This window comes from Capricornis sumatraensis, chromosome 5 (genome assembly GCF_032405125.1).
Source record: "Capricornis sumatraensis isolate serow.1 chromosome 5, serow.2, whole genome shotgun sequence".
Classification (NCBI taxonomy): Eukaryota; Metazoa; Chordata; class Mammalia; order Artiodactyla; family Bovidae; genus Capricornis; species Capricornis sumatraensis.
The window spans coordinates 52,023,811-52,051,129 of record NC_091073.1 but is presented as its reverse complement, the minus strand read 5'-3'; the positions used below and the strand labels follow the sequence as shown (position 1 = coordinate 52,051,129).

At 41.3% G+C, this 27,319-nt stretch overlaps 1 protein-coding gene across 3 annotated transcripts in view; it reads left to right on the top strand.

The window, feature by feature from the left end:
- The window catches only part of SYPL1 (synaptophysin like 1), a 30,689-nt gene extending 21,860 nt beyond the window's left edge, over nucleotides 1–8,829 (top strand). For 2 of the 3 annotated variants that reach the window (XM_068972607.1, XM_068972608.1), the window contains 2 exons: nucleotides 4,372–4,560; nucleotides 7,145–8,829. In XM_068972607.1, the coding sequence (XP_068828708.1) occupies nucleotides 4,372–4,560; nucleotides 7,145–7,273 (318 nt within the window). In that variant the 3' untranslated portion in view covers nucleotides 7,274–8,829. The remainder of the gene's footprint in view (nucleotides 1–4,371; nucleotides 4,561–7,144) is intronic. The other variant, XM_068972609.1, reaches the window with a different exon arrangement.
- The last annotated feature ends 18,490 nt before the right edge of the window (nucleotides 8,830–27,319 follow it).

Below are 27,319 nucleotides of genomic sequence, written 5' to 3'. Positions count from 1 at the left end.
TAAGTAATCACTTTCTTTTTATACAAAAATAAGTTATGTAGGTATATATTATATTTGAATTTAAATATGGACTTTCTTACACTGGGAAAAAAAACTCTTGGCATAAACCAGTTTCAACATGCTTGACTTCTGCCACGAGTTTATGCTTGCTCTTGTCATGTTTTAACCCAATTCTTGTAGCCTGTTTGCAACACTTCCTCTGTACTCCTTATACAGAGAGAGGTTTGTTTGTTTGTGTCTAACTCTTTTTTAACCTGGAAAGAACTCGAATATATGACAAAGCATATTAGGTTGCAAATAGCAGGGAAATTAAGTAGAAATTAATGTGTTTGATTTGAAGAATTGCTAACAATGCTAGTAGTCTCATAACTGTTTCCCTGTTTATCTTTTTTCTCTTTTCTCAGAGATACACCCTTTATGCCTGACACCTGGTCTATATTCTTAAATTCTTTAATTTAAAATCTGACCAAGGTAATTCTATAAAAATAATAGAATTTGGCCTTAGTGGCATTCGTGAGCTAATTCTGAATCTTTAAGATGGCAACAAAGGATTTGAATTTGAAGTCCTAATACCTTCTTTGGCCTCAGGGTCTACTGAGCTAGAAATAAAAATAATCTCTGAGATTTAGTTAGTAGAATTCCCTTAGATTATTGGTGGCAAACCCAGAGATAAACTGTAGTTTTAAAGTGGACCTCCACTACTGAAGAATAACTATGAAGTTAGTATTGGCATTACTGATTTGAAGGGACAACAGAGATGTTTTCGTGATACTGGTCGTTTGTATCCTAAGAAAACAGTAACTACTCACATCTGCTTATTATTTGTGAAGTTACTTTAAAGGATAGGCCAAATTATTAAATAACAGGTTTTATTTATTTACTTATTTATTTTTAATTTTTGCTGCCTGGATCATAAGAATGCACATGGTAAGTAAGTAATAAAACAGTATTTTATCCATCATATTTATTCCATGTCATGTATCTGAGAAGAAATTCTCAAACCTGATATTTTCATAAAACATTTCTTGGTTGTTAAGTGACTTTCAAAAGATAGACATCAGTCATTTTAATTTGCAATACTTAACAGGAATTTCATGTTAGTAATCTGTAACTTCTGTGGACTTTCAAGCCTTATTTATATTTTGTTAAAGTCCTTTATAAATTCTAAATGAAGATGTTTCTTGCCGTCTTGTCATTATCCCAACAAATTTTAAGTTAAATCTTATAAAAGCAATGAACCTTTTATTTCTCTAATTTTGTTCATTAAGCCTTAAAAATATGACAGTTTTTAAAGTGGCATTCAAATCTACTTTCAAGGAGGCTTTTTCTGCCTAATAAAACTATAAAACTGATCTAGTTGTAGCATTCAGAAAAGTCAAAAATAACTTTCCACCTCAGAGTGATCATATAGAGAAATAATAATGGTCCTAGAGAGACATAATCTAGAATTAGTTCCGTAAGTGGTTTTTTGTTGATACAATGTATGATGGATACTTCTTATTTGTAAAAGTCCAGCCTCTAAATTAAACTTTGGATTTTACTTTAACCATATAAATGTAAAAAAAAATTTTTGTGATACCTAAATTTTTAACTATAGCCAAATTTGACATGAATTTTTTTTAAAGTACCGTTTGTTAATGACAGTATGCTCTTTCATCAGTGTTCTCAATTCTCTACTGAGCTATCTCTAGGAGAATTTCAGTTGTGACATTTTAAAATCAACTTTAGTTTTTAAGTAAATTCAACACATTTTTGTGTTAAATAGCCAGAGGTTAAGGATTCTAGGCTGTGTGGAGGATCAGAAATACCATAAAATGAAACCAAACAAAGATAGGGTATCCCAAATCCTAAAGCTGTTATGAGTTATATCCTTCTTACTGGTAGCACTAGGGCTGCCACAGGCATGTTGTGCATTGCCTAATTCCAGGTGGCATCGTTCATGTAGAACTAACTAGAGTCCTGAGTCACATGGACTGTCTTCCGAGGCCCGCATTTCTCCCACTTCACCTCACCCTAAGATTACTTCATGCATCATTGTCAGAAAAGGACCTGCTTTTGAAATATAAAAATGTCATTCATAAGCCATTAATAGCTTGGACATAAAGAGCATAATCAGGAAAAAAAATTATGCTTTTTTGATTAGGAATTTGGAAGGAAGAAACCTTAAAATTAAGACTTGACATCTATTGGTCAAAGTGATGAACTTTAGCCCAGAGAGAATTTCACATGTGATAATCTCATACTAATCATCAGCTCTTTCTAGCAAGTGCTTAGAAAACATTTGCCACAGCACAATATACAGCTGAGAACAGCAGCGAAAAGGGGTGTACTCCCACAGTGCAAAATACTTAATGTTTCTATACTTTTCTCTTTGATATACATTTTTTAAAGAGGACCAATAGCAGTGGAGAGCTTAAATGCAAATACTGTGACACCATGCTTGTAAAATTAGTCATTGTTTCAGTTCACTAATGCAAGGCGTTGATTCAGTGCCAGCTTGACCAGGTAGACAAGCTATATATAGCAGTTTCTGTATCTCATATGTGATCACTGGTATTTATCTGACATAAATGACTAAAAGCTCATTGGCAAAAATAATTTAAAACTAACCAGATTTATTAAAAAAAAATTATGTGATAAGCTCCAAAACCCATTTCTGAGCTTGGAGAGATTTTTGCTGCGGATAGTGAGAACTCATAGTCTTGAGCATACCTGAATGTTCAGAATACACCTTTCAGTTCAGTTCAGTTCAGTCGCTCAGTCATGTCCGACTTTTTGTGACCCCATGAATTGCAGCACGCCAGGCCTCCTTGTCCATCACCAACTCCTGGAGTTCACCCAAACTCACGTCCATCGAGTCCGTGATGCCATCCAGCCATCTCATCCTCTGTCCGTCCCCTTCTTCTCCTGCCCCCAATCCCTCCCAGCATCAGAGTCTTTTCCAATGAGTCAGCTCTTTGCATGAGGTGGCCAAAGTATTGGAGTTTCAGCTTTAGCATCATTCCTTCCAAAAAACACCCAGGACTGATCTCCTTTAGGATGGACTGGTTGGATCTCCTTGCAGTCCAAGGGACTCTCAAGAGTCTTCTCCAACACCACAGCATCAAAAGCATCAATTCTTCAGTGCTCAGCTTTCTTCACAGTCCAACTCTCACATCCATACATGACCACTGGAAAAACCATAGCCTTGATTAGACGGACCTTGTTGGCAAAGTAATGTCTCTGCTTTTGAATATGCTGTCTAGGTTGGTCATAACTTTCCTTCCAAGGAGTAAGCGTCTTTTAATTTCATGGCTGCAATCACCATCTGTAGTGATTTTGGAGCCCCAAAAATAAATTCTGACACTGTTTCCACTGTTTCCCCATCTATTTCCCATGAAATGACAGATTTTACATTGTTCCCACTTTGCTTGTTAATTCAAAGGAAGACCAAAGGATATGGAAACTTATACTTTATATTATCCAAATACATACTTTAAAAAAGTGTTACTTAGATTTTTATAGCCGGTACTATAGTCAACAGAGTTCTAGTTCCCCAGCAGATTAGATTAGGGAGAGTACATTGTTTTCTTACTAGTTCAATAAGAAATTATCTAAAATATTAAAAATTCACTCCTATTCTTGAACTGTAATAAGTAGCAAACACTTTAGTAGAAAACTGGTAGTGACAGGGTGTTTTGAGAGAGATTTTATTGTTGTTCTTAATATAATGAGCATTCTTAAAATTTTGTAGTCATGTATTTAAAAACAGACAAGTCATCCTGGATATGTGCTTTTCACCAATCTCACTATTCATATCATAGAGCGTTAGATTTAACTAAAGTTAGAGGTTTGCCAGAACAGTATGAGAAAGCAGGGGAGGATAAGGGAATTGAGAGTATATGTAAGAGATTATAATGAAGAACCTTAGAATCTAAATTGAAGGAAATGGAGATCAGATTGTAGATCTCAGTGGGGTCAAAGGACTTTTGAGGTTGGGATGCCAAAGAGAATGAGCTAGAAAGAGAGGTGATACTTGAGAGGGGTGATTAAAACAGAAATTATGGAGGTATACAGTTATTGGTGATAACAGAGTCTGATATATGATCCCAAGAGGGAGAGGGTTAGTTAGATAAGGTTGTGATGAGGGCTTTATAAAACTTTTATTTCTCCGTGTAAAAATCTTAAACCCTTCAGAAGATGACTGGTGTAGCTCAGGCACTGGTCTGGCAATAGTAAACAGCAGTGTTTGTTATGTTGATTGTGGCCTTTTTTTTTATAAAGTATGTCATTTCTCAGGACTGAGAGTTCAACATCATTTCCTTGGTGGTGGATTTGAAATTTTATATCTTTTAAGTATTCATTATTAATTCATACTTATTTTTGCTTTAGGACTTTGTAATTACTATTGTTGTGACTTTTTTGTGGTTGGTGAGCACTTCAGCCTGGGCTAAAGCTCTTACAGATATTAAATCAGCTACCGGTTCCCATATTGTCCAGGAACTTAAGCCTTGTAATCTTCAAGGAGTGGTGTGCCAGTTTGTCTCTGTGACTAGTATGGGATCCCTAAACGTGTCTGTGGTGAGTATGCAGTGTTTATAAAATACTTTATTTCACTTATAAAAACCTTACAGTGATTTAAGAAAACAATAGTTTTAATAAATCCCTGGATGAATATATTGATTTTATCTTTACCAAGCTTATCAGAATTCTAGTTATCATATAGTCTTTATAACAGCAAAAAAAAGTTTGCGAAGAAAGTTATTACTTGTAAACAAGGTTAGACAAGATCATGGTTACATCTGTATTAAGATTAACTAGGCAAAAAAAATTTTTTTTAATTAAATTAAAAAAAAAAAAAGATTAACTAGGCAAGACTTTGACCCTAAAGGCACTGCTGCTGCTGCTAAGTCACTTCAGTTGTGTCTGACTCTGTGAGACCCCATAGACGGCAGCCCACCAGGCTCCCGCATCCCTGGGATTCTCCAAGCAAGAACACTGGAGTGGGTTGCCATTTCCACCTCCCAATGCATGAAAGTGAAAAGTGTAAGTGAAGTCACTCAGTCGTATCCGACTCTTAGCGACCCCATGGACTGCAGCCTACCAGGCTCCTCCGCCCATGGGATTTTCCAGGCAAGAGTACTGGAGTGAGGTGCCATTGCCTTCTCTGCTAAAGGCACTAATATAACATTTATTAAGACTGTATGCTAAGGTCATTACACATATGTCAATTCTGAGAGGAATGTGGGAAGTAGTGTTATTATCTTCATTTACAACTGGGAAAGAATATAGTTTATATGTTAAATCACTCAAAGTGACAGGGCTATTAAGTTGGCAAAGCCAAGGTTTGAACCAGATCTGACTTCTGTTGTTGCTGTTTAGTCCCTAAGTCATGACCAACTCTTTGTGACCCCATGAACTGTCCTCTGTCCATGGACATTAGCCCTTTCTCTGCTTTGCTCTGGGTCTCTGAAAATAGTACTTTCATAGTTCCTTCAGTTCAGTCACTCGGTCATGTCCGACTCTTTGCGACCCCATGAATTGCAGCACGCCAGGCCTCCCTGTCCATCACCAACTCCCGGAGTTTACTCAAACTCATGTCCATCGAGTCGGTGACGCCATCCAGCCATCTCATCCTCTGTCCGTCCCCTTCTCTTCCTGCCCCCAATCCCTCCCAGCGTCAGAGTCTTCCAGTGAGTCAACTCTTTGCATGAGGTGGCCAGAGTATTGGAGTTTCAGCTTTAGCATCAGTCCTTCCAGTGAATACCCAGGACTGATCTCCTTTAGAATGGACTGGCTGGATCTCCTTGCAGTCCAAGGGACTCTCAAGAGTCTTCTCCAACAACACAGTTCAAAAGCATCAATTCTTCTGCTCTCAGATTTCTTCACAGTCCAACTCTCACATCCATACATGGTCATAGTTCTTTAAATAATTCTAAAATTTTAGCCTCTAAGTTTAAATATTATTTTGTCTGGTATTTTATCTGAATACAGATATATTATTTAATGAGGGTATTGTTTTTAAGGAGGTTTCATGTCTTTTCAAGAAAGTATTTTTCAAATGGATAAAGTTGGTCTTGCCTTATAAAGCAATTTGGCCAAATTTTTGTTTTAAAAGTCTTTTTTTTTTTGCATATATATTGACGATGAGCTGAGATAATTTCAGAAGTGTTTTTATACCCAAATAATACAAAAAGATAGAAGAAAGCAGTTGGGGCTTCCCTGCTAGCTCATTGGTAAAGAGCCCACCTGCTGGTGCAGGAGACACAGGTTCTATCCCTGGGTTGGGAAGATCCCCTGGAAGGAGGAAATGGCAACCCACTCCAGTATTCTTGCCTGGGAAATTCCATGGACAGAGGAGCATGGCGGGCTACAGTCCATGGGGTGGCGAAACTTGACTTAACGACTAAACAGCAACAGTACAAATATGATAGTACCCAAGCTTTTTACCCTGCTCTTACCTCATAGGTCACTACTTGTCTTGTGGTTTTTTTGTTTTTTTTTTTAATGTAAATACTGTGAAAATAGGCTATCTGCAGTTCCTTCATCTCTGAGACTTTCAACTTTCAGATTTGTACCTGGGAAGGTTGATTTCTTTTAGGTTGATTAATACAGGATGTGACGTAACGTTTTCTTCTAAGACTCCTTTTCTCTTGTGGCTGCAGCTATGGAAGCAAAGGTGAATGCAGGAGGGGGATGAAGTAGGGAAGTAAGAAAAGGTGCACAAAGGATGTTTATAACCATTCAGATGGGAGAAAAATAAAACCCCTGCTAGTGAAGGAACCATGGATTCCTGTTGTTCTCTTCACCTAGAACCACTAAGGTCTAAATATGAAGTAATAAAAGATCTTACTTAAACTTTTCTCAAACAAATTTAATTCCTTTTTTTAATTGGTAATAGTGCACATGTAAAAATAAGATATCTTTTAGTCACGATTTGATATGTTACAGATTTAGAGATTTCACTGGGAATAAGTCATTATATATCTAAATCGGGCATTGAAATACAGAGTCTTCCATTTTTATTCCACTTGATGTATCGTTCAGACTTCAAATGAAATGATAGTATATGGCCTGGAAATACTACCTATTTATAGGAAAACTAGGATAGGTATGAAATTTTAATAGTATACTAGATTTTCATGCTTGTTTTTCTTTTTCTTAGATCTTTGGCTTTCTGAACATGATACTTTGGGGAGGAAATGCATGGTTTGTGTACAAGGAGACCAGCTTTCACAGTCCATCAAATACTTCTACTTCTCAAGGAGGTATTCCTCCTCCAACTGGAATATAATTGAAGGGAGAAGTACACTGTATGAATTAAATGTCTGTACTATGACCTGTTGCCAACACCTTGAGAAGCATTTTTTGTTTCTAATAAAAGTAATGGCTTTTTCAGTAAATTGATGGGTTTAAAATTTTGCTGCTTTTTTACATAAAGCTTGTGCCTTTCCTAGAAATTTAAGATGTAAATGTATTCTCACATGTGAATTTGAAAATTCAGGGGCCTGTTATGAGATGTGATACACATTTTTAATGACTGGTAATTTTCTTCACTAAGTTGTTTTCCTTCCAGAGTGTTTACACCTTAAGCCTTAACGTATATCTTCACTCAGAAAAGAGTTTTATTGTCATATCATAATAGGAAGAAAATCTCTTTTGGAATATACACTACTGTAAGTTTGTACAGATCATATTCCTAAGACCTATCTTTGTTTAAGAAAGTCTTGATTACATAAATCATATTTAGAAAGAAACAATTAACAGTTTATATCTGAATATTGTTTATATGTTATGAAAAATGCTTAATTACAAAGGCTGATGTATGTTTTATTTCTGTTTTTCTAAATGACCTACAGTACTTGGTAGATGTACTAAAATTGTTTAGGGAGTGGGGCTTAGAGATTTCTAATAGATGTATAGTTAATTTGGTAATTCTCTCGCATGAGGTGTAAGCTTCCATATGCTGGTTATTTAGTAGATTTGCTACATAAGTAAAACATGGTTCACCTAGATACTTTGATATGTACGGGCATTACTCCTAGTGACATTTGTTGGCTGTCTTTTGTTGCTTATGCTCCTTCAGTGCAGGCTGAGACCTAGTCTCCTGCAAGTAGAGTAAAATAATCTACCTTTTTTTTGCAGACCCTATTCATAGGATTAAAAAAAATTCAGATTGCCTTTTACTTTTGAAACATTTATATTCAATGAAGTTGCTGTCTTGAGTTTAGTATTGATATTGTGAAAATGAATGCAATTTGGATTTCACATTTCTTAATGTTTGTTCTTATTTCACAAATGGATAATTAAGGAATTATGCATCATAAAGAAGGAACCTAAGTGAGCTATATTATGGGTGTACTGTCTTTGCTCACACATTTGGGTGGCTTCTGGAATATAGGGCTTATTCACGTTTTGCTTCCTAATCTTTCTGTTGTACAGGGCCAGATCTCCTCTTAGCCACATGATTGTTTTTATGTGAAGCACATCTTACTATCACTTTATTTTGGTTGCTTTTGTTCACAAGAATTGTTAATATGAGAATGTGTATCCACCTTAATAAAGAAATTAAAATAAAGAGTGCACTGATTGTTATATTATAAAGAAACTTTCATCTTAAAGGCATGAGCAGTATAAAATAGAATTGATTTACAAAGCAAGAAATAGAATATTCCAGTAGTTTTTTTTGTTTGTTTAATGTTTGGCAAGGAATAAAAAATGCTTTGGAGACCCTGGTTCTATTTTTCTTTCAGTCTCATTTTTTAAATGCTCATCTGTAACTTTGAGGTGGAGTGTTTCTGATAAACCTTTTCTAATTGACTGTCCAGTTGGCAGCCAAGACTCTTAATTAAAAGTGCATGCCCTGGAGACAGACTGCCTGGGTTTGAATCTCGGCTTCACCGCCTACTAGCTCGTTGTTGGCTCGGTCTTGTCTGATCTTTGCGGCCCCATGGACTGCAGCCCGCCAGGCACCTCTGTCAGTGGGATTATCCCAGCAAGAATACTGGAGTAGGTTGCCATTTCCTACTCCAGGGGATCTTTCCAACCCAGGGACTGAACCCCCATGTCTTGCAGCTCCTGCATTGGCAGGCAGATTCTTTACCTTTAGGGAAATTACTTACCTCTGTGTGCCTCAGTTTGCTTATCTGAAAAATGAGAATAAGAATGCTGACCTTAAGAGTTTTAAGTTAATGGCATTAAATGTTAATAAATAATGAGATCATAGATCTAGGAAAAAGTCGATTTTGTTGCCTTTCACTCTCTGATTTTGAGTCAGTGTTACAGGGTTAAGATATTTAGGATAATTTCCAGGACAGAGGTTGCAAAGAATTTTTTATAAATAGCATTATTACCAATGTTTTTGTGAATTGAAGTCACTTGAATAAAGATATGCTATAAATGTTAAGGTCAGTTGCTTGCTATATACTTTGTTTCATGTTTAATTAAAAAATTTAAAATCATGTAACATTTAAGATAAGTATGGGCTTTCCCGGTGGCTCAGACGGTAAAGAATCTGCCTGCAGCACCAGAGACCTGGGTTCGGTCCCTAGGTTGGGTCAGGAAGCTCCCCTGGAGAAGGGAATGGCAACCCACTCCAGTATACTTGCCTGGAAAATACTGTGACAGAGGAGCCTGGCTGGCTAAGTTCCATGGGGTTGCAAAGAGTCGGACATTACTGAGCGACTAACACTTTTTAAGATAAGCATAAGAAATAGTATAGAACCAAGTTTCCACCACTAAGGAAAACAAATACTAACGTTTTGTTTTATTCATGTCAGATTTGGTTTTGTCTTTTTAAGGAAATAAAGCATTATAGAGACAGCCTTTTCCTTGTGAAGTAGATTTTTCTTTTCACTATTACAGATAGCACTGAAATATTTTTGCAAAATATGTGAAGGCTTCTCTAGGATATACCACTAGAAGTAGAATAGTTGGCATGTGAACTATTCACATTTTCAGTTGTAACTTAGGTAGTAAAAAAATTGTTCAATAAGGTGCGAGTATGGTGTCAGTTTAGTCTCCCACTAACAATATGTAAGAGTCCCTGTTGCCTGTATTCTTGCCCTTGCTTGATGCTTGATGTTGTTGGACTGTCTCCATTCTAATGGGTTTGCAATAGTGTCTGGTAGTTTTCAGTTTGTATTTCTCAGACTGCGATCGAGGTTGGCTGTCCTTCCCTGTGCTTATTGGTCACTTAGGTTTGCCCTGCTCTGAATCGCCTGTTCATATCCTTTGCCAATTTTTCTGTTTTGTCTTTTTCCTATTGATGTGAGGTGCTCTTTATTCTGGATACCAATCCTTTGACATTTATGTAGATTGCAGCTGTCTTCTTCCTCTCCATAGCTTGTATTTTCACTTTGTGATTTGTCATACAAAAGTTTGTCTGAATATTGACTTAACTGTCTTCATGGTTTGTGCTTTTTGTGTCTTAAAAAGTCCTTCTCACTATCATAAAGATATTCACCCCTCTTTTCTTCAGAATATGTTAGTTTTGTTTTTCACTTTTAGGTCTTTAAACCATTGGGAGTATACTTTTGTATATAGTATAAGGTAGGGATCTAATTTTAATTTTTTAAATAGTCTCAATTTTCATGATATTTATTTAAAAGTTCATCTTTTGTTCCCTCTGTTGTATATCATTGCTGTGTTATTGTAGTTCTTTACATTCTATACCAATCCATATCAGCCCTATCGCCCTTTAATTACGTAACTTTACAGAAAGAATTGCCATCTGAGAGGATGAGTGCCAAAGCACCGTCAGTGTTATTCACAGTGGTCTTGGTTGTCTTGAGCCCTGTACCCTTTCATATAAATTTTAGGATGAGCTGGTCAAGTTCCTAAAAACCTTTGGGGTTTCAGTTGAAAAGAATTGCTTTGAATTTATATATAAAATATATTTATGAACATGATGTATGTCTCCCTTTATGTCCTTCAATAAAGTTATAATTTTCTGCATAAAGATTTAGATTGACATTTGTATCTTGTAGCCCTGGTTACTATTATACATAGTAACACTTAAGTTATGTTCTAAATTGTAATTTTTATTGCTGGTGTACAGGATTTCTCTATTATTTATTGACTTTATTCGTTTTTCTACAAGGCAGTCTTTCTAAACCATGTGTATGTGTGTGTCTATGTATATGCTCAGTTGCTAAGTCTTGTCCAACTCCTGTGATCCAATGGACTGTAGCCCGCCAGGCTCCTCTGTCCATGGAATTTTCCTGGCAAAAATACTGGATCAGGTTGCCATTTCCTGCTCCAGGGATCTTCCCCACCCAGGGATTGAACCTATGTCTCTTGCATCCCCTGCATTGACAGGCAAGTTCTTTTATCACCTCTAAACCTCTTAGTAATTTTAATAATTTGTAGGTTCCTCTACTTTTTATATAGATAATTATATCATCTGCAAAGTGATAGTTTTGTTTTTTCATTATGTTTGGAAATTAGAGTAAATATTATCTTTAATTATAGTTACGTTATAGTCATTGGAGTCTATGAAAAATAGAAAATATGCTTATTTGAAATTACAGTAGCTGCCATTTTGCTTCAGTATAGTAAACCACAGATTTACACCACTGTGTATATTGGTCATTTGAGTGATATGTAAAATTTGGTCAATATTAATAGTTCTTACATTGTGGAACAGACAAATAAATGGAAAATAGTTACCAGTTAAAATTAAAGTGATTAATACTGTTATATAATTTACAATATTGTCATACAGAGTCTATTTCCTACTGTTAGAATTTGGATTTTACTTGTATAAGAACAGTAATTACAAGTGAAGCCTTACTTGCTAGTCAAATTTAAAAAATTTAGCTGTTCAGTTTTTTTTTGCTGTGCCACACAGCATGTAGAATCTAGTTCCTTGATCAGGGATCGATCCCACACTGCTAGCAGTGGAAGCACGGAGTCGTAACCAGTGGTCTCATTCTCCATGATGATCTCTCTTACCTATCTATTCCCCAGCAGCTAATGACCTTTGTTTCTATTAGTTTGCATTTTTTTAAGTTGTATGTAAATAGAGTCATAGAATACATTTCTTGTTGGACTTCTTTCACTCAGCATAATTATTTTCAGATCTACGTTGCATATATCAACAACTCATTCCTTTTTGTAGCTATTACACACACTGTGTGGATATACCACGTACGTTTTATGCCTTCACCTGCTGGTAGATACTTGGGCTGTTGCCAGTTTGTGGCTAATACAAATAGTTACTACAAACATTTATATAAAAGTCTTTGTATGAATATGTTTCTCTTGGGTACATAGGTCATTGTGGATGGGATAGCAGAATCATGTGGTAGAAACATTTAATTTTCTAAGAAACCACCAAGGTGGTTGTGCCATTTTAAATTCTCACCAATAGTGTATGATAGTTCAGTTACTTCACATCTTCATCAACACTTGGTATGGTCAGTCTTTTTAATTTTGGTCATTCTAATATGTGTGTGTATCTTTGTGATCCTAATTTGCAATTCTGTGATGGCTAATGTGGGCTTCCCTGGTGGCTCAGTGGTAAAGAACCCGCCTGACAATGCAAGAGCTGCAGGGTCATTCCCTGGGTCGAGAAGACCCCCTGGAGAAGAAAGTGGCAACCCACTCCAGTATTCTTGCCTGGGAAATCCCAGGGATCGAAAGAGCCTGATGGGCTACAGTCCATGGGGTCCCAAAGAGTCGGGCATGACTGAGCGACTGAGCACAGTCTTTTTACAGCATGTGTTGGTCTGTCATCAGAACTGAAAAGGGAGCTGTGTGACTATAGTAGAGATCTCAGATAAATAAATAGGGCCTTCATCACAGTGTCATTCTCAAGGTCCTGGAGGATGCTTTGGTTTTCCTTGTCTCCATTACACTTCATTCTCTTAGCTCCATGACCACATGCTAGACCTCTTTACCCTAATTGCTCCTTCTCTGAAATCTTTCTTACCCTCATTTTAATAATTTCACTGCATCTGTTCTCTGACCTTATCAGAACTGCTGGTCAGTCTCCTCACGTTCTGGTCATGTCTTCTGGTTTTACTTTCTTCCCTGACTGGCTACTCCTCTTATGCCAGCATTCTCAACTTCCTTGCCTCGCAGAAGCCCAACTGCAGATCGTTCTTTCAGCTTTCTCTGTTCCTACTTTAAGACTGAACATATTGCTTGACAAAATCACTCAACTCTGCAGATTGATCTTACTCTTGAAAGTGCAAGTCGCCCAGTCGTGTCTGACTCTGTGACCCCGTGGGCTATATAGTCCATGGAATTCTCTGCTAGAATACTGGAGTGGGTTGCCTTTCCCTTCTCCAGGGGATCTTCCCAACCCAGGGAATGAACCCAGGTCTCCTGCATTGTAGGCAGATTCTGTATCAACTAAGCCACAGGGGAAACCCAGTTATACTGGAGTGAGTAGCCAACCCTTCTACAGCAGATCTTCCCAACCCAGGAATAGAACCAGGGTCTCCTGGATTGCAGGTGGATTCTTTACCAACTGAGCCACAAGGAAAGCCCGATCTTACTCTTAAATGTCTGAAATTTTACTAGGTCTCCCTGGCAACCTTTTCCTGGGCAGCTCTCCCATTCTTCACCATGTGTATGCATTTCCTGAGCTGTCTATAACAGATTACTACAAACATGATAGCAGTTCATTACTGACACATCAGTATAATACCCAGCCCGGAAATACACCATCTTATAAATAGTGACTTAGAATAAAAGGAAGTGTCAGAAGTCAATAGATTATAAAAGCATCATTCAATAACTGGTATTGAGAAAATTGGACATTCAGGGGGAAAGCAAGCTAGATTCTCAACATTACTCCCCTAAATAAATTTCAAACTGATTTAAAAAATTAAATGCCCAACATTTAAAGGAGAAACACAAAATGGCTAATAACATTCCTGGAAAACAGTTTATCCAATAAATATTGATTGGCTAAATGCTGAGCACTCTGCTAGATGCAGGGATACAAGCATGATGGATATACTGTTCCTGCAGTTGAGCCCATATTATGGGCTATTTCACGATATACACGTAGAGTCTTGAAATTGCAAAAGGTGAAATGTTTTTTCACTCGAGTCATTTATATAAAATGCAGGTGTAACAAATGGTACCAGTGCTTACAACCAGTTAGGACCTTGAATTTACATTCTGCCATGAACATTTTCATATTTCTGGTCCTGCTAATTCCACTTTGAGCATCTTAAATGATCAGTGATGTGGTTCTACTCTTCCCTCCCTGACAATAGGGAAGTCTTGGATTTGGCCCAGAATGGCACTCTTGAGATCAGCAAGTACATGAGGTTGAATTATGGGTTAAGGAAGTAACTTGCAGCTTTTTTGAAGTCTTATTTGTTTTTATAATTTCACAGAAGGGCTTAAGACATTTGTGATAACTAGCCTAATTGCTCATCTTCATTTCTGGGCAACATCCCTAGTATATGGTAGAGCCTCCTCATTACCAACCAATAGCCACTCTAACTTTCTATCTCAAATGAACAGAATGCCATTTGCCCTTTGCCACCAGCTAAAAGACTATTTCCCAGCTCTCTTGCAGCTATATGTACCTTGATGGTTAAGTTCTGGCCAACTGATTGAAAACAGAATGTTGTGTGATAAAATGCTTCTAAAAAAGGGGGGAGGGGGCAGGAACTTCCATGGTGGTCCAGTGCCTGGGACTCTGCTCCCAATGCAGGGGAGCTGGGTTCAGTCCCTGGTTGGGGAAATAGATCACACAGGCTGCAACTGAGACCTGCTAGCCAAGTAAATAATATACTTTAAAAAAAATGCGTGACTGCAAACATTTCATTAGAATCCAATCTTAAATAAAACCACTACAGCAAAACGGTGCTCAGTAGGAAAACATTAGAAGTTTTCTTTTGAAAATCAGAAAAAATTTCATTTCAGCACTCTCTAGAGACCCTACACAGCACACTAACTCAAGAAAAATAGTTTGAAACACATAATGTTTGAAAAGGAAGAAATAAAACTGTCACTATGCAGATAATATGATTGTCTATATAGAAATCCCCCAAAAAAGTCTAAAAATAAATGATTAGACATTATAAAAGACTTCAATATGATGAACACAAAAAATACAATTTCTACACACCAGACACAAGCAAAGCATTTTTAAATATTAATATTGATTTACAATACCATAAAACTATGAAGTTCAAAGGAAAAAAATCTAACAGATGTGCAAAATTTATACGTAAAAATCATAAAATTTTAGAGACAAAGAGCAAGGATAACCCAGATATAACTGTAGAAGGAAAATGAGAGGGGCCTATCTTTGCAGATACAATGGTTTATTATAAAGTTAGAATAATTTAAAAAGTATGGTATTGGTTCAGGACGATACCAGCAAACTGTCCAAGGGATAAAATATAGAGTCCAGAATTAAATTTGCTTATTTGAAGTTTTAAGTCACACTGGAAATAGTGGGAAAAGGAAACACTGATAAACAGATGGGACCAAAAAACTGAAAGGGGGCCTTACTTCATATACAAAAATCCAATCTAGAAGTATTAAGAGCTTAAATATCTAAAGCAAACTCTTAACTTTTAGAGGAAAAAACAAGTGAATATCTTTCTAAGTATGATATCATAAAAGATAACTAACAAATTCAGACATTAAAATGAGCCATCAAAACGTGAAAAGATACTTTCAAGAAAATAAAAGCTACAACTTGGGAGAAGTTATTACAACACAATTACTATGCAGAATAAATAAATATTTCTACAGACAAACTAATAGAACACTGCACAGAAAATTCAAACAGGTGTTTCACAGAAAAGGAAATAGAGCTAAGAAACATTTGAGAAATGTAAATGAAAACCTTACAGAAATACAGTTTTACAACTATTGATACACGTTAAGTCTGACACATCAAGTTTGAAGGCTATATGAATCAATGTGATCATGTTGCTGGTAAGAGTGTAAAGACAACCACTTTTGAAAATAATTTGTCATTTATCTATAAAGTTGTTCATGCTTTAAGACCCAGTAATTCCATATCTAGGTATATACCCAAAAGAAAAATTGGCACCTGTGTAATATAGAGAGAAGATTATTCATAGCAGAAAAGTTTGTTTTAGAAAAAGAAATGGAAACAACCCAAATATCTATTGGCAGGAGAAAATAAAGATAGAATTTGGTAGAGTCACATAATGAACTATAACAGAGGTGAAAATAATGAACTGCAGTTCTACTAACTACATGAATGTCTCAGAAACAATGCTGAATAAAAAGAACAGGCTACAGAAAAGAAAGTATAATGTGACACCCGTTTTATTAACCAAGCAAATAGGATTATATACTATTTAGATATATATGCATATTGATAAAACTCATTTTAAAAAGTGAAAAATGACAAACACCAAATTTAGGTGAGCAGTAACCTATGTGAGGCAGAAGTCAGGGACAGAGGGTGCCCTTAGGGCAAGGGAAGATGGTGGTGAAGTTATCGGCTAGGTGCTTTTTCAGCAGGTGTTCATTAGCAAATAACAATGTAAAATAAAGCCATGCAAGGAACAATGATGAGGGTGTGTCATGAATCAAGACTTTATATTAATTGTATTTGGGGCACTTGAAGTTTCTTTTTTAAATGTTGTGAAAAGTTTAAAAGAAATTGTCCTTAATCTCACTATACCAGTGCAGCAAGCAACTCCTCTTAAAAGTCTCAGTTAATGACCTGAAACACGCCTTTATGACTTTCCAATGAAGTGTGAAGTGTTGCTGTTCTTGTCAACAAACTGTCAAGCCACTTGTGCCACTTCCAGCGGCTCTTAGGTCAGGGGAACAATTTGGAAAACCTTAGCTAGGAACTTTAGGAAAGAAAAAAGGTGTCAGCTAAGGCTCCTCAGGAACCATGTCTAGTGTATTTTAAAAATCTGGTTTCAAAAGCCTCATTTAAATTCTAGAGAAAACAAATTGTAGTATTGCGAAGTCAATGTTTATTTTAAGTGTCAGCGTTTTGGGTCACGTTTACATCATAACCCACTTCGTACTTCTGTGTGAGTCATGATTAAAATTTTCTTGAGAACTTTGTATAGCCCTCAGTTTCCATCCAGATAGACAAATTTAGAAAGAGCAACCCAAAAAAGGAATCTGGGAGGCTAGAATGTGTATTTTTAGAGCAGCATCCCTTGAAAATGCCAACAAATACGAAGTCCACCCCTGACAGGGCCATGCTTAAAGGGGTGGACACTGATTCATGGAAAGTGACCAACTTAGGAGGAAAAAAACCCACTATATAAGTCCCTGCTGTGATTCCAACTAGCTGTACCTAAGATCTGTGCACCTAATTCTTCACGTCACGTTAGTGTAATGACATGGAATCAATCAGTAATCAGTGGTCAAGGGATCAGCAGTTTGGGGGGCAGCTACAAGGGACTACTTGCCAACAAAGGTCTGTATAGGGAAAGTTATGGTTTTTCCAGTAGTCGTACTGATGGGAGAGTTGGACCATAAAGATGGCTGAGTGCCGAAGTATTGATAGTTTTGAATTGTGGTGCTGGAGAAGACTCTTGAGAGTCCCTTGGTTTACAAGGAGATCAAACCAGTCAATCCTAAAGGAAATCAACCCTGAATATTCACTGGAAGGACTGAGCTGAAATTAAAACTCCAATACTTTGGCTACCTGATGCAAAGAGCTGACTCGTTGGAAAAGACCCTGATGCTAGGAAAGATTAAAGGCAGCATCATGATGATTGAACAGCATCATCCACTCAATAGACATGAGTTTGAGCAAACTCAGGGAGATAGTGAAGGACAGAGGCTGCAGTCCATGGGATTGCTGAGTCAGACGTGACTTCACGACTGAGCAACAACGGGACCATTGGGATGCATGGAGTACCTTTATAGCACTTGGGGCACAACTTTACTATTGATAATGACCATGGAGAGTTTAGAATTATTTTTGCAATTTCTGACAGAAATCATCAAATCATATCTGATGTGTTTGATGTCAAATCCCTAGTTAGGAATGTAACTCCCAAGTTTATAACCCTGATCTCATGATATAAAATATAACCCACCAGGCAGAAACATGTTTTATGATGATCTGATTTATGTGATGGTTTCGAGAAAATTTTTATGTGACAACTGAGGGTTGGCCCTAATTGAAATTTAATTACATCATCGGTATATTTACACCATAAATGTTTTCCTAAAATGGTGCCCTATGAAACAAATACTTGTCCCCATTATTTCATATTATCACTTCAAAGTACATGATCTTTCTGCTTGAATTACCCTTTGAGGTGGCACCTCCAAAATGTCAGCTCAGAGTTTCTCTGCCCTGCAGCCTCTGTGATGAGTGAATTAATGATCTGTAAATGAATCCTTAAATGTCCTAAGGAATCTGCCATTTGAAAGAATCCTATTAGAAACCAAAGAATCCTTCTGAAATGCAAAGTACTCTTCTCCTTACTGAACTGACCTGAAGTGGGCTTTCCGGAGGGGAGCAAACCCCCAACAGAGCCCCTGCCTTCTTTTTGGTGGTTCTCATTGTCTTTTAGGGTTGGGGGAGAGACCGGGAAGAAGCAGAAAATCTTTATCTTTTTTTTTTTTTTCAAGAAGAGTAGGAGGAAGATCGAAAATAGTTAGGTCTGGCGGCTTAATCTGGGTTGCCTGTTTTTGCCAGCAATCTGTAAAATGTGTTTTTCAAGGATAAGAAGTTTGGGCCCTGGGCCAAAGCTCATGCTTGTCATCGACAGGAAGATAAATGATCTCTTTAACCCACTGCTATACTCCATCTACCCTAGTACTTGATTGTGAACACGATGCTTGCTGCAGGCCCAGAGCTGCCCAAAGTTGACCCTTTTCTTTTTCTAGGCAGGACCTTCATGTTCCCAGTTGGGTGGGCATGACAGGGCCCCCCCCCCCCCCACTTTGTGGGTGAAATGCCAAACCAGCACCCATCCCTAGAATTGGTATTGAGCTTCTCATATTGCCTAAGAGGCTCAGGAAGGGAACTTGAAATACTCTTACTTTCTATTCCCCACAAAGGTTATTTCCCAAGAGATTGGAAGAACATACACAAGGTTCTTACAAGGTCCCAGTGGCTGCCAACCACCGACCACCGGGAGTCTCTGGGGCAAGAATCCTGGCGGAGTTTGAGCTTCATGCATGGAGCTGGAGCGGAACAGCACCCTACTCTGCAGTGTTAACGGGATGTCTGCTCAATTGTGTTTCCCATAAATTTACCACATTAGTGCTGAGGGCAGAGCTCAGAGCAGAAGGTTCAGGTATGAACAAGGGATAGGGTTGACAACACGACAGAGGCTTGACCCCTTCCTCCTTGCCCTCTCCTGCCTTTCCTCATCAACTGGAAAAAAAAGCACATGTAAAGGTTGAGAATTGTGTTATTTGGCAGTCTTTCTGAGAACTCCAAGCCCAGGAGGCAGTCTCTCAGATAGGTAGCTCTAAGGGATTGCTCCCAAAGGTAAGGGAGGAGCCAAGATATATAGTTCAGTCAGTTCAGTCACTCAGTCGTGTCTGACTCTTTGCGACCCCATGGACTACAGCATGTCAGGCTTCCCTGTCCATCACCAACTCCCAGAGCTTGCTCAAACTCATATCCATCGAGTTGGTGATGCCAGCCAACCATCACATCCTCTGTCATCCCCTTCTCCTCCTGCCCTCAATCTTTCCCAGCATCAGGGTCTTTTCCAATGAATAAGCTCTTTGCATCAGGCGGCCAAAGTATTGGAGTTTCAGCTTCAGCATCAGTCCTTCCTTCAGGACTGATATCCTTTAGAATTGACTAGTTTGATCTTGCAGTCCAAGGGACTCTCAAGAGTCTTCTCCAATACCACAGTTCAAAAGCATCAATAGTTTTGCAATAAAGATCAGGTAACTTGGACTTGAAAAGCTGACTATTAAAGAAAATCAGGTAACTCCTGTGAATGAATTTAGTGCTTTTCTGCCTACGGAAGATCCAAGAGCCTGAGTTCATTGAAATTGTTCTTTTGATATGCGCCTTAGCTATCCAGGGCCAGTATCCCGTGCTTCTCCCTCCTGAATCCCCTAGGGTGCATTGCTGGGGGTGACTGGAGTGGCTGAGGGCTTGGCAGTGGGCAGCCCATTAGTCTTTGTCCTGAGTTCCCTCAGGGCTCACTGTCAGTCTGACTGTAGTGGCTTGAGGGCCGCTACTTCCTTTGTTTACTGATGTGGCAGGCAACATTTTTCATTCGCACCCCCTTTCATTCGCAGCCCCCAGGAGGGCTGTTTCCTCAGGGGTGAGAAAAGAGCTGGGGCGGGGTCGGGGGGTTCTCGCTCCTTCAGGCATGGCACAGGACAATGCTTCACAAGTGCCTGAGCACACATGAGATTTCCCTCCGCCTGTGCCCCACCCTTCTCCAAGCTTCCGACTTTCTCCTTCTCCATCCAGACCAAGTGGACAGGCCCAGACAATAGGTGTGAGAGAGAGGCCCCTCTGGCCGGGAAGCAGGGGAATCGACTGAGAGTGGGGTCGGGGCAACAGCCAGGAACTAAGTCACCTGCTTACCCTAGTTTCCCCAAATCCTGCTTCTCAAACTGGGGTCTGAGTGTGAGGAGGACAGGACCACGATGCAGCTGAAGACTGGGATGCGATGGGAGGGATAAGAGCAGCTATGGAATCAAAATGGTATCATCTCCTCGATCCCACTCACAGATTTGGAAAGGAAACGTTGGGTGTTTTTTTTTTTTTAATTTGTAACATTACTTTTTAAATGAAGACAAACCTTTTTATTCTGAAGTTGGGTCCAGCTAAGCACCATCATTTGTGACTAAAGAGCAAAACCCAAAATAGCTCCCCCGCCTGTAGCCTCCATTCACTTAATGCCTCTCTCAACAGGTGTTCCTCAGACTCCCATTGTGTGCCCAAAAGGGACAGTACATTTCTTCCCTCAGGAAGCTCAAAGTCCAGGGATGAGGGGACAAGCTCATGGGTGCTGTCAGTGTGAGAGGCTGGGCTCTGACGGTGACCTGGGAGAAAGCTAGAAAGAAGGGTAGTAAAGCACCGGATTGAGGTGAGGAGTGAGCGCTCTACCAAGCGGTTACACCCCCTTGCTCAGGTCCCCTGCCCTCTCGGGCCCCCATTCCATAACCTGTCAGATAAAGGAGTTGGAGGCACCTGATGTGTCTTGCTGGCTTGATATGTCTGCGGTTCCCTTCACGCACACCTCTGCTGAGCTTTCTGCTCTCCAGGCATAGAGCCCAGCCTGAACACAGTGGGGGTGGGGGTGGGGGTGTGCGTGGGACGGGTGGGCATCATCCTGACTCCAGAAATCAAAGACAGGCGTGCCCGGCCCCAGGGTTCCCTGTGTTGCCTGGTGAGTGGGAGTAGTCTGTGATAGCACTGGTCCTGAAATCTTGCCAGCTGGGTGTGGGGAGCACGTCTGGTGGAATCCAGGGTGTGTTCTCCCCAGAGGAGCCAGACTTGATTCTGGCTGCAGAGGAGCTTAGGATTTGTTCTGGAAAAGTGAACACCACAACCCCACTGCAGAGCGCATGCCCCCTACACCCCCAACCGTGCAACCCATTCATTGGTTGCTAGGCAGTACCTGAAAGGAAGTTCACCTCGTGTGGGCAGGCAGCCAAGGGTGCATTTGTAGGGATTTCATACTGCCTTATTCCACCAAAAAACACTCAATGTTACAGCATAAATGTGAGACTTAGGAGCTCCTCCCTCAGAAATGAACTTGTCCTCCCTATATGCAATGCTCTTTTCAAGACCAGTATTTACATCCTCCTGAGGAATTCCTGCCCCCAGTCAAGATTTAGCCTCAGAGGTCTCCTCCTGTCTATCCTGTGGGCTTTCTCTGTGCTCGGGCTTAAGAGTAGTTCTGCCATTCATCTGTGTCACTTTCCCCACCAGACAGACCCTGAGCAGATTCTCAGGAGTAGCAACTGTCCAGGGTGGGGCTTCCATCACCTAATACGAGACCTCTGCCAATGCCAAAGTTCTGTGCAGTCACTTCCAAAGACTCTTTTCTTAACTCTCCTCATTTTAATTGTTATGGTCTCAACTCTTTCCATAACAGTTTACTTACTTATTTTGACCTCATTACTGAATGCTGGTGATGGGTCATCTGTGGTCTGAAATATACAGTGAAAAAATGCTGATACTGTTGCCTACTATGATTTCTGGGGATAATGACACAGGGGCCTCATGTCTTCCACCAACACCTATGAATTGTGTCAGGCTAACTTATTAGACCAAAAGTAGGGAGAGACGTCAGTCAGGCCCTTCACATTGCAGGCCGAGGAAGCAGTTATGCAAAGGCTCTGAGGCTGGAGGAATCACAGCCTGTTCTAGGAGTTGCCAGAAGATCAGGACGACCAGGCATACACTTGGGTGTAGGGTGGCAAGCAATCCCTACCTTCAGGCTTCTGCTCATTAATTTATCTTTTTGGTTGTGCCTAAGATAGCCTGGTGCTGGAGAAGACTCCCGAAAGTCCCTTGGACAGTAAGGAGATCCAACCAGTCAATCTTAAGGGAGATCAACCCTGAATATTCACTGGAAGGACTGATGCTGAAGCTCCAGTATTTTGGTCATGACTTATTGGAAAAGTCCCTGATGCTGGGAAAGATTGAGGGCAGGAGAAGAGGGCATCAGAGGATGAGATGACTGGACGGCATCACTGATGCAATGAACATGAACTTGGGCAAACTCTGGGAGATGGTGAAGGACAGGAAAGCCTGCCATGCTGCAGTCCATGAGGTCGCAGAGAGTTAGACATGACTGGGTGATTGAAGAACAAGAACAACAAGATAGCCTCGATAACTGGCAGGTCCAAGGAGCACCAGAAAGGAACTCGATTCACAGTGACCGCGGGTAATGTCACTTTACCGCAATTGTTTCTGTTTTACTGATGAGCAAGACAATTTGGGAGGACACACCAGTGGTCTGCAGCAATTATTTTCATACATTTATGAAGACTTTTAAAATTCCCAAGGACCAGGGCTGGGGAGGGAGGTTGAACCAGGATGTACGATGGGGTCCCAAGTAATTGGAGAGTGGCATTGAGCTACCTACAGCCTGTGGCCCAAAGTCAGGGAGATGGTTTTTCTTTATCATAAGTGGAAAAGGTTTTCATTTCTGTGTAATCATGCTCGTGCTGTAAAGCATCCATCACTAGGATTCAAAAGAAAGAGGTAACCTCCTAATTTCTGCTAAAGAACTTCTCACATCCTTGATTCCTGGTGACCATATGACATTCTCAAGACCCTATTTCCCGTCTAAGCCCCTTCCCAGACATTTCTGATCTCTCAGGCAACTCCACTGAAATAATGAGAGATGTCTAATGCTAGACTTCTCAGGCAACCCCAGAGATTTCAGAAGAGAAAGAAAATTCTCATTGAATAAGCCCTTGTTATGTGACAGGTATTTGTGAGGGAGTTTACATCTGTTTCGTTATTTAATTTTCACAGCAACACAGTGTGAAGCATAGTGTCATTCCCCTTTGACAGAGAAAGAAACAGATGTGCAGAGAGGTTAATCAACTTGCCCTAAGTCACACAGCAGGGTCAGAATTTGATCTCAGATAGTTTAACTCTTTCACCTCCAGCATACTGTGCTTCAGAGACTGGGTAAACATAAGCATAAACATGTGAGGGACAGGGAGGCCTGGAGCGCTGCAGTCCATGAGGTCGTAAAGACTCGGACGTGACTTAGCGACCGAACAACAGACAGGAACAGACCTCCAAGCCTGGCTCACACTGTCTCTAGGTTCTAAAAAGTGTTATCTTTCAAATGCCTCTGTGGAATTCCACTGCCTTTAACTTTCTTGTATGGAAAATAATCACAGATCTTGAGGCTAAATTAACCAATCCAGAGTCACATGTAGCCCAGTGTTAAAAAGCTGATGGTGATACCAGTGACTTGTGGTGGCTTCCATAAATCTGCAGGCCAAAGGGCAACTACTTAAAGGCATGGAAATTCCTCTTACACTACTTAACTCTCAGAGGTACCCGGGGCAGGGGTTCAGGTGCCCTATCAGGGAGTTATTTACCCTGTTACCTCACCCTTCATGAAGGAAAGAAGCTGGAGTCCTTGGAGCATGCAAGAACTTCAAGGGAGCTGCCCAACCACCAAGAAGGTGCTGAGGAGCATAGCTCAGCTCAGGGCAGGGCACCCTCTGGCTGAGAGCCAAAAGGAGTGTCAGGGGAGTGTCAGAGCCTGTATAATTGCATTCTTCCTAATTTCTGAGGATAGTGAATCACTCTCCCTTCCTGTTTACCTAGAAGAGCTTATGTAGATAAAATCCTCCAGAGAAAGTCATAAAAGTCACTTAAGAAAACAAGAGACTTATAATGAAACTTCCACATGAAGTTTGCATGGAATAATTTGCAGTTGGCACGGGGCACTTGGAGATTGGGAGAAGCCTTCTAGTGAGGTGAGCAAACAAATCACAGATCATTCCAGAAAGGAGCCCTGCTCACCCCCAGTACTCTGGATTTCATGTAGGAATGGCCAGCCTTGGAGGCATGGGAAGGGGCTGGGGGACACAGGTGAATGAGGCTTCCTCCACCTTGCTTCAGACTCAGCTCTCAGACCTCAGAGAGCTCCAGGTCAAGTTGCCTCTAAGTCACCCATGTCACCATGGCCAGCGAGACCTTGTCCCTGGGCACTCCACCAAGGAGAACCCCCTCCACTGGAGGTGTCAGACTGACAGACAAGCTAAACAAGAGCCTATGGTGCCTTCCCCGGACAGACCCCTTCCACGCCCTCTGCCTGCTTCTTGTTTGTATGAAAGCTGTAGTCTCCCAAGTTGCCTCTGAGTCACAAAAGCCTGGCTCAAGAATTAACGATTGAAAGGATGTGAACTGTGTGGTGACAGAAGCAGCAATTGGGCCAGGAAAACTGGTAACAGTTTAAGTAGTAAAGCAGCCACACGGCAGTCATAGAATCCCCAGTTCCTAGCCGAAGTACCTGTGCGGTGCTGTGCTTAGTCGCTCAGTTCTGTCCAACTCTTTGCAACCCCATGGACTGTAGCCCGAGAGGCTTCTCGGTCCATGGGGATTCTCCAGGCAAGAGTACTTGAGTGGGTTGCCATGCCCTCCTCCAGATCATCCCAACCCAGGAATTGAACTGGGGTCTCCTGCATTGCAGGTGGATTCTTTACCAGCTAAATTACCAGGGATGCCTGAAGTACCTAAATAACAGTATCGAATGCACATTTCCTGAGTTGTTTTACAGGTGCTAAAAGTGAAGTGAAGTCGCTCAGTCATGACCGACTCTTTGCAATCCCATAAACTGTAGCCTACCAGGCTCCATGGGATTTTCCAGGCAATAGTACTGGAGTGGATTGCCATTTCCTTCTCCAGGGGATCTTCCCAACCCAGGGCTTGAACCCAGGTCTCCCGCATTGTAGACAGACGCTTTACCGTCTGAGCCAGCAGGGAAGTCCTACAGATGCTGAACCCCCTACCAAATGGAAGACGTTAACTACACGGTGACCATAATCACGTAGTTAGTCCCCAGACCGGCTGAAGCCTGAGGATTGGTATATCAACCCTTGTGATACTACCCTGTTACCTCACAATCAGAGAATTGTGCTGTTGGCTAATCACATACCCTGTGACACACTGCCCTGACCCCACCTTTCCTTTAAAACTGCTTTCCTGAAACCAGTCTGAGGGTTTTGGGATTTTTGAGCATTAGTTGCGCAGAACTCCCTGTCTGATACCTTACAATAAAATGCTACACTTTCCCATCAGCACAACTGGTGTTCTGGCTTTACTCTGTGTAGGTGATGGGACGCACGTTTGGCTCAGTAATGCTGCTTGCTTTCTGAACAAAGGGCAGGAGGTTGAGACTGGGGAAAAGGCGCCCCATGCGCGCAGCGGCTACAGAAGAGTGGATTCCAGCAGCTGCTGGATGAGAAGGGCCCAGATGGCCATCCCCAAAGAAAAAGGCGGCTCCCAAGAGTCCTCGCCTCCAGGCCAACCAAATGGTGGGCAAGGCACCCGGGAGCAAGCTGCTGACTCTGGCAGCTCTGAGCAGTCTTCTAGTCCACAAAAAAAAGGAAAGGGAAGGGAATAGCTCAGAACGCTGGCCTGGCTCCCAGAACCGGGGTCCTCCGGAAAGCGGAAACAGCTGCTCAGGCGGACAGCGGGCCTGTCCAGCGCAGATATGCGCAGGCTCGAGTCCCTTAGCAGGCGCGGCCGCGCCCACCACACCCCCTCAAGCCTTGCCTCACCAGTGGTGGCAGTACAGAGAGCCCTGGGCTGGGAGTTCGAGAGCTGGCTCAGCTCACTCGCTTCATCATCCGAGCATGAGTCAGTGACTCACGGGCGCCTCAGAGAGGCTTGGCCGGGAGGACTTACACCTCCCTCCTAGCGGAGCTTCCAGGGCACCCTGGGCCTCGCGGCCCTCGCGGCCGAGGGCGCAGAGAAACGCACCCCCTGCAGGACCCCGAGTGCCCCTCGTTTTGTCCCACGCCGGGGAAGCCACGTTTTGCCTCTTGCACGGTTGGTTCACGTCCTCAGCAGTTCCTGGACCAACAGGTACTTAAGCAGTGTTTAGTCTGATTAATAATGAGCCCTGTCAGAGGAGGCTTTGGGGCCCACGAATCTCAGCTCCCACTTGGAGCTGTGGGGCCGAGTTGGATGCCTCCGACGCTGCAGGGCTTGGCTTTCTCGGATGTAAAATGTGGCTAATACTTCACAGAGCGGATGGGTGCGTTAAACAAAGTAACATATGGCAAGCAGGAGGAGGCCCGATAAATGAGAGTTCTCTTTTTCTGAGCAACTGGAATCCTTGATCACTTCCCTCCAGAGGGAGAGTGTGAAGCCGGCTGAGCCTGTGGGGGGAGGGGTCTTCCTGGTTTTAGGGTCGCATCTGCCACCACCAGGAGAGCGGGGCACATCTGCTGGGCTACTGAGCTTACCGAAAGCCCTTATGCTGCGGCTGTGGCCTCGAAGGGGGTGATAGGGTGTGTCCTGTTTAAACACAGCGCGGTGTGACCCCGCCCTCTGGAAGGGCCTCGCCGCCACCCGGTCCTTCAGCATCTGTTCTCTCCGCTGCTCCCCCGCTCCTCCCGCCTCCCCAGCTTCGCACCTGTTGTTGGCCCTGAGGAGGAAGGGGAGCAGTGGGTCTAACCAGTGACGGTTCTGGAACAGAGTGGGGGTTTTCAGTGTGAGTGGCTGGTTCCAGGGAGCAGGAATTTTAACCCCTGCTTGATCTAAATCTATACAAGCCTCACAGCTATTCCTTCTGGTGGAATTCTGCGTTTCCGTGGCTCTAAGAAGACGGTGGTGCATGTCGCTTGACAGCACAGAGCGCACTCGGGTACACTTTCCTGAGCGCCTCACCACAAATCTCAAGGCAGGCAGGAAAGGAGTCCTTTGCCCCATTTT